The 10,565-nt window shown below is 57.4% G+C and overlaps 1 protein-coding gene across 1 annotated transcript; it reads left to right on the top strand.

Moving 5' to 3' along the window:
* Positions 1 to 4,061, top strand: TLX3 (T cell leukemia homeobox 3). The gene is made up of 3 exons (XM_017646115.3): positions 1 to 571; positions 927 to 1,170; positions 2,059 to 4,061. The coding sequence occupies exons 1-3, from the start codon at positions 10 to 12 to the stop codon at positions 2,267 to 2,269; spliced, it is 1,017 nt and encodes a 338-aa protein (XP_017501604.1). The 5' UTR covers positions 1 to 9; the 3' UTR covers positions 2,270 to 4,061.
* The last annotated feature ends 6,504 nt before the right edge of the window (positions 4,062 to 10,565 follow it).

The raw sequence follows: 10,565 nt of genomic DNA on the forward strand, positions 1-10,565 counted from the left end.
TCAAGAAAGATGACACAGAGCCTGTCGGGCCCGCGCACTCTTGGCAAAGTTTCAGTGCGACGAGAGGCGCCGGGCGTTCCATGGCCGCGCCGTAACGGGGACCCAGCCGCCTCCCCGCCCAGCCCAGCCCAGCCCTTCTGCCCTCCCAGGATGGAGGCGCCCGCCAGCGCGCAGACCCCGCACCCGCACGAGCCCATCAGCTTCGGCATAGACCAGATCCTCAACAGCCCCGACCAGGACAGCGCTCCAGCCCCGCGGGGCCCCGACGGCGCCAGCTACCTGGGAGGGCCCCCCGGGGGCCGTCCGGGCGCCGCATACCCGTCTCTGCCCGCCTCCTTTGCCGGCCTCGGCGCGCCCTTCGAGGACGCGGGATCTTACAGTGTCAACCTGAGCCTGGCTCCAGCAGGCGTAATCCGGGTGCCAGCACACAGGCCGCTGCCCGGGGCCGTGCCGCCGCCTCTGCCTAGCGCGCTGCCCGCCATGCCCTCCGTGCCCACGGTCTCCAGCCTGGGCGGCCTCAATTTCCCCTGGATGGAGAGCAGTCGCCGCTTCGTGAAAGACCGCTTCACAGGTGAGCAGGGCGAGCGAACAGAAGCCAGGCCTCGTCCCTGGAGGGGCCAGAGGCGCCGCGCCGTATGTGCTCCACCCCGGGAAACGATTCCCGAGGCCCTAGCGCGGCCAAGGCCTCAGCGCCCAGGGCCCGGGGCAACCTAGTGGGGAGGAAAAACAGGGAGTTTCGGGGAAAATAAGCCTGTGCCAGGGGGAAGAGGGAGGCATCTCCCAACCGGCTTGGTGCAGCTGGGGACTCGCGGGAACAACGAAATCGCGGGGCACTCTGTTCCCCACCGGGCGGGACGGGATCCGCGTGGGGCCTGAGCGGCGGTAGAGCCAGGCTGAGTTTCAGCGGGCCTCGTGTGTCTCCGCAGCGGCGGCGGCGCTCACGCCCTTCACAGTGACCAGGCGCATCGGCCACCCCTACCAGAACAGGACGCCGCCCAAGCGTAAGAAGCCGCGCACGTCCTTTTCTCGGGTGCAGATCTGCGAGCTGGAAAAGCGGTTCCATCGCCAGAAGTACCTGGCCTCGGCCGAGAGGGCGGCGCTCGCTAAGTCCCTCAAAATGACGGACGCGCAGGTCAAGACCTGGTTCCAAAACCGGAGGACCAAATGGCGGTGAGAGAGGCCCGGCCCGCCCACCTTTCATCTGCCCTGAGCCACAGCCTGGCGCTCTCCCCTTCCTGTGCTATCCACTACCTACGCCCCGACCCCGGGCTGCGCCTCCGGCCTCCTTCCCTGATTTTATCTCCCTTCTCTCTTTCCCGCCCGACCGAGCTTCTCCCCCCACTCTCCCGCGCATTGGCATCTCCTCCAGTCCCATCTTTGTATCGCTCCCGTGCGCCTCTCCAACTATCTCCGGGTTTTATTCTGTCTCCTGCACTCCCTGGGTTTCCTGTCACCTGCCCCTCACCCCCACCCTATGCCTCTCGCTCTCCCCTTAATCCCCTCCGCTTGCCCTCCCAGATTTCTGACAATCCGTGCAAGATCCGAGTTCTCCCTGTAGCATCCCATTCCAACTCCAGCCCCGTTTTTATCCCGTAAACGGCGAAGCGATTGCGTCCCGGAAGAGGGGTTCGAGACAGGGCCTGGGAGAACTGAATGAGACTGCCACCGCCCTGGGACGCCGCGTGGGCAGTGCAGAGCCAGCCTACCCACCCGCGGACCCCAGTGACCTGGATGCCCGCAGGGCCGACTCAGTTACACACACACACTGACATTGTTATCTAGCAGAAGAAACAATCTCTGTTGTTGGTAAAGCCAAGATACCCTGGCGTGCAGGTGGGCGGCAGGCAAAGTACCCTCCCAGCGATCGCCCGGCGCACAATAAAAACAAACGATTCCCACTCACTAGCCGGACGCGCGGGCCTTGGGCTCACAGCACTGGGTGGGAAGCAGACAGGCTCTCCGCCTCGAGGCTCCCGGTTGGCCTCGGCTCCCAGGAGGGCTGGGGCCCCGCAGTGCCGGGTGCCTGACGGTGCTGTCCCTCTCCCTCCCCTGGTGCAGGCGGCAGACGGCGGAGGAGCGAGAGGCGGAGCGGCAGCAGGCGAGCCGGCTCATGCTGCAGCTGCAACACGACGCCTTCCAAAAGAGCCTCAACGACTCCATCCAGCCCGACCCGCTCTGTCTGCACAACTCGTCGCTCTTTGCTCTGCAGAATCTGCAGCCCTGGGAGGAAGATAGCTCCAAAGTCCCCGCCGTCACCTCTCTGGTGTGAGCCACCGGGGCGCACCGTCGCCAAGGATCGCTGCCCCCATCCGGCAGGGCGTCCCGGGCCCCCAGCCGGGCTGGGGGGGGAACCGAGGCCGAGAGGGGAAGGGGTCGCTGTGCTCGAGTAGGCCCCGGGGCGCGGCCGCATCCCCGCAGGCCGCGGAGGGAGGCTTGGCCCGGGCTCCGCGCGGCTGCACAATCCGAGCCCCCGCTCCGCTCCCAGTCCCGCCCCAGGCCCGGGCCTGACAAAGAAAGCGCCTTACGTTTCTCCGCCCCTCGCCCGCACCCCCGGGCCGGGCGCCTGTATTATACTTTGTACTTTTGCCCAAACGTGTAAATAATAAAGTTTTGGCTTTTTTCTTTAGAAACCCGCCACCTGCTTCCCCTGCGGGAGCCTCTGTGGGAGGGGCAGCCGACCAGGTGGTTGGGGGAAGCGCCAGGGGCTGGGGCACCCTGCATTTAGGCTGGGTCCACTCCTCTCCTTTTCCGTTCCTTTTATTTAAGTCGTTTTATTTAATAAAAAAGTTAGCTATTTCACTTAACGCCGCTTTTATTTCGTTTTCGTTCCAAAAATGCTCGGCGACCCCCGGCCCTGTACCCCACCCCTACGGCGCTAGAGGCCGAGCCGCGGCGTGCGGGGGTAAGTCTACTTCTCCAAGCTTCTTCGCTATTCGCCTCAGCTCGAACCCCGGCCCGGGGCCCCGCGGAGGACCCGCGGTGCAGGTCAGTGCGTGCCGGCCGCCTGCAGTCTGGGTGCCGCGGGCTGGGGTGGAGGTCGGCAGGGCACTCTCAGCCCAGAGGTCGCACACCAGCGCCTGGCAGAGTTGGAAACTGAAAGGCCCCGCCTAGGCGAGCACTTAGGCCGTCACAGGTCAGACCCATCCTAGGGGGTGGGAGGCACGGTGACCTCGAAGTTCTTGAAACGAGGAACCCCCTCCCCGGCCGCGCCCACACCCCACTGCTTTTATCCAGTGAGGGCTCGGAAGGCTCTGAGCCGGATCCACCGACTGGCCGCAGGGGATCAGGGCGCTCTGTGGGTGGGCTGGGCGCTCATCTGGGCGCGTCCTGCGTCTCCAAACGCTTGGCGTCTGGGGAGTAAGTGCAGCGCACAGCCCCGGGATACCCGCGCCCTTTGGGGTTGTGTGGGACTACAGTAAAGCGTGACGTAGTGTGACGTCGACACAGCCTCCGTGACATCCCTGAACAGGAGGGCGGGGCGCCTGGAAGCAGAACACTGAGCCCAGGTGTGAACGCGGCGCGATGCGGCCCACCCAGTTTTACCTCGGCATAAAAGCTGAAGTTTTGGGATCGGGGGATGGGCGGAGCGTGGGCCCTTCCAACAAAGACAATCACACTCAGTGCTTCCGTGAACTTCCTCTTGCTCCCTGAGATTTTTCAGCTTATCACTCTCCCTTTCTCTTTTAAAAACTTTACTTATTTCTGGCCTCTCCACCATTTCTTTCTCTATTTCCTGTTTTCTTCTGTGTTACTCTTGGTCTCCGTGTTACTGTATCTTTTTCCTTTTCTTTACAGTTTCGTGTTTATGTCGTTGCTTTTAGTTTCCCGCTTTTCTTTCTTTGCCATATCCGTCTTCCTCCTCTCTCCATTTCTGTCTCTCGCGTCCTCTGTCTCTCTATAGGTTTTTCTTTCTAGCCTTTTCCTTCCCTCCTCTCTTGTTGTCCTTTTTGTTTTCTCCTTCTCATCTCCCAGAACCTCCTCGCCTCTGCCTCTGCCTCAGCCTCTCTCTTGCCCCCTCCTACTCCCGCCGTCTCTCCTCCAGGCCGGGTTCCCGGCAGCTCCGTGAGGCAGAACTCTTCCCGGGCTGTCCACGAGGCCCTCGGGCGGCCCCGCTCGCCCCTCGCACTGCCTCGCTCCCGGCCCTGCGCCGCCCTGCCGGCTCGGGTGTTTGGGCGCCTTCGTTGTACGCGGGCTGCGGGCTTGTCTACACCCGCAAGGCTCGAGGAAGGGGCGGGAGTCCAAGAAACACGGCTGGAGCTCTCAGCGTTCCTCCCCTCCCCTCCACCTCCAAGTCCGACTCTTCCGGAATCTGGGTAGCTAGGGACTTACAGACACCCCAGAGAGGGTGACTCAGACCTTCGAGTGTCTTCCATTGGCCTTTTCCTGAAATGCTTCTATTTTCTCCGTTAAAAAGCCCGAAGAACGCTGTCATTGGGATGGGAAGCGTTGGCCCTTCAGCTGGGGACTTGAGCATTTAAGAACCAGAGCGCCCTTCTTTGCCTTTGCTGGCCAAGCAGTCCCTTCCTCGGGGAATAGCGTCCCTTTCCAATTTCCCTCACTTTTATTCTATTTCTCCATAATAAGGCTTAGTGGTTTTTGTTTTTCTAAATTATTTTTGTTGTTTTGCCAGGATGACCCTCAACTCTTGGGTCGTTTTGGGGACACACGTCTTTTTCTTTTTCTCTGTTGCTTCGCTTTGCGCAAAAGGTCTCTGACCTAAGGCCCGCCCGGGGTCGACGTTCAAGCAGTCTCTCAGATGGGAACTTGGTCTCGCCGCCGCCCTGGGGAGCGCCGGCTTTTCCCCCGCCGGGTACCTCCGCAGCGCCGCCCGCTCTAGGCGCTGCGCCCCAGCCAAGCCTTGCTCAGCCAAGAGACGGGCTGGCTGGAGTCGTCGAGTTAGAGATGAGGCCGCTCATGTGGGGCCGGGTCGGGACTCTCTCACCCACGTCCGTCCAGAGCAGTGTGGGCGCCCCCAGCGGGTGGGAGGGATCGCTGCGCAGTGCAAGGGTGTTCAATGCCTCAGTCCTCTCGATGTGAAAAGCCTGGGAGGGGACCCACTGTGGCTGCGCCGGACGAGAGCCCGCACGGCTCCCGGTCCTCCCACCAAGAGAGCTATTAGGCTGACTTCGGGCGCCGAAATGTCCGGGTCAGGCAGGCGCCCCTAGGGCTAAGCTTAGAGGAAAGAGAATCCGGAGTTAAAAGGCCCAAGTGGCGACTCCTTCGCGGTCCTCTCCCAACGTTAGGCTACGCCTCGACCGGCCCGAGGAAGCGTCGGAGGCTCGGGAGGCTGGCGGGTGAATGTGAACGCCCAGCCCCGCCGCGGAGGAGCTTGAGGATAAGAAGTAGCGGGCGTCTGGGCGACGGCTGGAGACTTGGCCTCCCCATCTTTCCCGGTGGCCTTGTCTAGCGGCTGAGTGTCTCTAAAGCGGCTCCCATTTCACAGGTGCAGGACAGGGAGCCAGGAGGCAGCCTCCCGGCCTGGCGGATTGGGAGGACGGGCTCTCCGGGCGCGCTGCTGCCGGGGCTCCACCCGCAGGCACGGAGGCCTGGGCCCGAGACGTCCGCAAAGAGGGGCGAGGCTGCCTGGCCCTGGGGTGAGGAGTTAGGCAGCGCTCAGTTCTCCCAGGCCAGATCAGAGAGGATCAGAGGGAGAGTAAGAGAAACTCTGGGACGGGCCGCTCACATCCCCAAAGTGCGAATGATTCCCATCAGCAGCTCCCTGTACAGCGCCGGCTGGGGACGGCGAGATGTACGCCGCTGTGTGTAGTTTACAATGACCCACACATATCTGCAAGGTTTGAGTGCTCTTCCCCACTTTGCATTTGGAAAAGCTATGGTTCAGTGAAGTTTAGAAATTAGTCCTGCTTCGCTTGGTTGCGATCCCCTGACACTAGGTCTCCGTGTTGCAGAAGGGCATTCCCGCTCTGGCTTGGGCGGTGGACTCGGGCTGGGAGCTCCAAGGGCGCCCAGCGCCTCTTGCCTTCCAGGTTTGGCCCACGTTTGTCATCCGTGCGGCAGAGGGGAGACTTACACGGCCGTCCAGAGATCAGCAGTGTGACCCAGAGGACCCGGGGCACCCCTGGGCCAGGCAACCTTCGCCCACCTGCCTTGGCAGTTCTGCGAGCGTCTGGGATGTGTGGCCGCACGACGCGGCCTTCCCAGGCCCATTCGGCCGCCAGCCGCGCAGTTTCGGAGGCCTCCGCCGGGTCTGCAGCAGGCAGTGCGCGTCTGTTCCGCCGCAGTCCCTAGGCTCTCAGAGCTGGGGACCTGAGGATGTGGCCTCCAGTTTCGCGCGGAGACCGCCGGGCCATGGGGCCCGGGATGCTACAGCGCTGAAGAGTCCCTAGGAATTGTCGCCAAAATCCCAGCCTCGGTCTCAGTGCCAACTACAAGGCTGCCCAAGTCCCGAGAACGGCGGCGTGGTGCAGGCGCCGACCTTCGGGGGTAGTGAAGGCCCTCAACACTCAAGCCGGGTTTCCTAGTGTGAAATCCGCCCGTCTCGGCGAGGACCCACGTTTCCAGGCATCCTCTCGGTTATGCATGTCTATCCTCAGTAATATCCAGACCCAGTTATTCACTTCATTGTGGTTCAGACACTCATAACATCTTCGCGAATGCCACGGAGATATGAGCGTTCGTTCCCTCATGGCACGCAGCCCCTGGCCTACAGGAAGCTCTCCAGCCTGTTCTGTCACTTCCTCCCTCTGTGGCCCTGAACAAGTGAGTCTTGGACCCTCTGCAGTTTGGTTTCCATCTCTGTAAAATTAGAGCTATGAACTCATTAAGGACTCCTCCAGAGAAAATAAAAACCCATGGCTTATGGTACAGGTGATTATCATTTATTATGAAAATTAAAGCATTTAAAAGTATATTTATGGATGAGAAATTTAATTAAATGCTTACTAACAATGTAAATGTTCAATCAGAGGTGTTGCTTTTCTGGAGGAAAAGGCAGGAAAAGGGCAGCGTCCCCCAATGTGGTCGATTCTCCTTTGGTCTCTTAAGATGGGGACCTTGATGGAGAAGTCATCTCGGAAACTGGGCCTGGCTCCATCTGGTTAGACATGTCAGTATCCCGGTGGTATACTGCCGTCAGTGGCCATGTCTACCTCTCACTCTAGTTGAAATGATCTGACAAAGTTGTTCTAAGTGTCTGACTGCCAATTAATGAGTTAATTATTAAAAACCCTTGCTCCCAATTGTGGTGGCGAGGAGGTAGGGTGGCAAAAGAAAAAACATATTTGAACAGAATATTTGGTCGGAGGTTTTTTACACCTTCCACCATCCCATTGAATCCCATTCTACAAATAAGGAAGTTGAGGGGCCTGAAAAGGTGACTCTCACAGGTTTCCCCGCTCCTTAACTTGGCTCTGGACTCAAACGCCCAGTTCTCCCACGCGGCTGGCTGTGTCCCGACCTGACCGTGATCGCAGCCTGGAAAAGCAACATTGGCCACTGGGTGATCAGAGAGATTTCTGCCAGCCTAGAACCGCCCAGCTTTTAAGAAGCCTGCTCCAGCCCTGGCCGCTACCAGGAAGGTATGGCTTTGCTACTTAGATGGAGGATTTTATCAGGGATGCGCTGAAACTCCGGAAGGCTTGGAACCTAGGACTGCCGTGCACACTTTGCCTCCTTCATCCCCCGTCCAGGAAAATTTCACTTCCTCCTCCGCCAGCCTGGACGCAACTTGCGGAGAGGCAACCAGCAGGAGGGACTCGGAGCCCTCTAGGAAAAGACCCTACCCTCTCGGGAAGGCCGGCCCTAGCCGGTACATTAGCAAAGCCCTCCGAGCCCCTGGGGCTGGAGGCTGTGGTGCCGGGCCCAGAGGGGAGCTGCTGAATATCCAGTATGCTAAACAGCGCGCACTGGCATCTGCCGTCTGGGCCACCACAGCTGGGGCACTTTTGTTCCTGGGAAGTTGAGGGACAAGGGAGGAGATGTGTGGAGGGAGCAGAGAGGAAACCTGACCGGGGAAGACATAGGGAAAGCACTTTGGGCGGGATGGGGGTTGCCCTCATTAACACCTACAGTTTCAAGTTCATTTGTTGGAGAGAATGGGTGGAGACCCTCTGAACAGGGATGGGGCCCTGTGCCCGGTCTCCACTCCCGGAGCCCCTCAGAACGGTGGCCACCTGTGCTCACTCACGGTGGATCCAGAGCCCAGGCTCAGGAGGCCCAGCTGCTGCCATTTGTTGAGAGCGTGTGCATGATCTCGTGTAACCCTCACAACGACTCTAGGAGATAGGTGCTATTGTAGTCCCCACTGTACAGATGGGGAGACTGAGATTCTAATCAATGACACAACACCCCCAAAGCCACTGATGCCAGGACTTTAACTTGAGCAGACTGACTCCACTCACTGGCTTTTACTCACTGAGGCCCCTCAAACTCCCTGGCTATTAAAGCCAATGTCTCCATGCGACCGCCAGAGGGAATTCTGACCAGTTTGAAAAGTACCAATCCTGAACAACTTCAGGTACAACATCCTGGGCTGTTTTTACAACAGTGTCACAGCTGCCGTTACTATCCCCTGCTCTTTCTCTTTTAAGCGCTCTGAAGGTGGTTGGCAAGTGCTGGGTCTTTCACTTTATCTAAGGGACTCAGGGGTCTTCCACTGCCCTGTCCGGAGCCCAGGCTAACAAACCGGCTCCAGTGAGCCCCTGCAGGTGCGGAGGAGCGTGGTGTAGCCCTCAGCTGCTGTGCCCTGATGACTTTTGCTCAGGGAAGAGAGATGGCACTTACCTGTGGTTTGCCTCCTATGCCAAAGTGCCCACAACACTTATGGAGCTTTAAAAGTCCTGGTTGAAAATCCCACTTTTACTGCTTTGAGGACAAGTCACTTTGCCTTTCTGACCCTCTGTCCTCATCTGTACTCTGTAAGGATAGATCTTCCTCACAGGGTTGAGGATGAAATGACATAATCCATTAAGCATTTCACCAGAAGCCTGGTGGACAGTAAGCACTATGGTACATTTACTATTATTATTGTTTTTGGTAGATGAATTTTCACAAGAGACATTGTTACTTGTTCTCCTCCTAGAGAGAAGGAAGTGGACTCAGAGAAGATGAGTAACTTGCTTAAGGTCAGACATTAAGTGGTGGAGCTTGAATTCAAATCCAGTTATGTTAGTGTTTAGAGCCCTGATCCACCCCAGTCTGTGCTGTATCTCCCCATAAAGAATGTTCTAGAATGGTGGTTGAAAATCTAGACAATGCTGAGTAAGAGTAACCAGGTGCTCTGCTGCCTTCTGGGGCTTCTGTTTGCTTGGGTTGCTGCTGTTTGGCATGCTGCGACTACTCCATACATGGTGATTAAGTGATAATCAGAGAAAGTAGGACTTCCAGAACAACTACACATCTACTGTGGGCCAGGTGGTGCACTGAGCATTTCACACCAGCAATTACATTTAACCCCCTTCCTTAAAGCCAGCCTAGCAAGTAGATCCCATTCTGATAATGACAAATTTGAGTCTCATGACATTAAATAACTTACCAATGTCCCAGAGTATGGATTGGAATCCAGATGTTCTGAGTCCAGAGAGAGAAGAAATCTAATATGTGCTGAGTGCCTACCACATGCTAAGCACTGTACTCAGGATATCATATATATTTTCTCAATCCTCACAAAAAAATCTTATAAAATGGTTTTGGAGCCCCATTCTACAGATGAGAAAACTAAGGCTTGATGACTTTCAAGTGTATTTGCCCAAGGTCACATTGTTGTCTGACTACAATAGCTTTCTAGCTACCAGCCCAGGATGCTCCAATCTGTTTTGAAAGTTGAGGTCTTCAACCAAAGTTGGGGTTCTCCATGGAGATGGGGCAGACACAGTTATGGGAGGTGTAGTTCTCATGCAAAACATGAGAAGCCTCATGGCTTCTCCCAAAAGGAGGCCAAGCAAACTGGATATTTCCTGGACTCTGTCTGAGGGTGGGAATGTCAGTGATATTTAGTGAGCAGTGATGAAGTGTCTGGAGGTAAGATGAACACAAACAGATAAACCAGGGGACAGAAGGCCAATAGGCCTGCTCTCTGACTGCAAGTACACAGCAAAGGGCTGCCTTGTCTTCTCTCTCCTCTCCTTGCCTCCCTCCCTGCTGCACTACTGGGGACTGACCCCACCTACCTCCAGAAGGAACTGCTTTTGATGAAGACCCCAGGCCCTTTATACATTCATGTTCAAAAACTGGAAAGGAGAAATATCTGTGTTACTCAGTTGCATCTAAGACTTAAAGATCAAGTAAGAAAGATTGTTTTGTTTGTCCTCAGATTCATCAGGTGAAAAGCAAAAGACCTTGAACCTGGAGTCACTAAATCCTGAAGGGCAGAGTCTAGGCTGAAATCTTGGATTTGCTTTCTCCACATAAGCCAGGCTTTGCCAACCTGGCCATGCACTCCACCAGACAAGCTTCTCCTGGGCACCATAATGCTCAGTGCACTGCGCACTTAGTAGGTGGTTCAGTGAGTCCTGGCAAGTGTCGGCTGCACAGCTTAAGCTGCACAGCTGCCAGCAACCCCATCCCGTTGGAGTCTGAGGCTTCTCTGCAGGAAGTTTGCTTGGGCA

This window comes from Manis javanica, chromosome 1 (assembly GCF_040802235.1).
Source record: "Manis javanica isolate MJ-LG chromosome 1, MJ_LKY, whole genome shotgun sequence".
Taxonomy (NCBI): domain Eukaryota; kingdom Metazoa; phylum Chordata; class Mammalia; order Pholidota; family Manidae; genus Manis; species Manis javanica.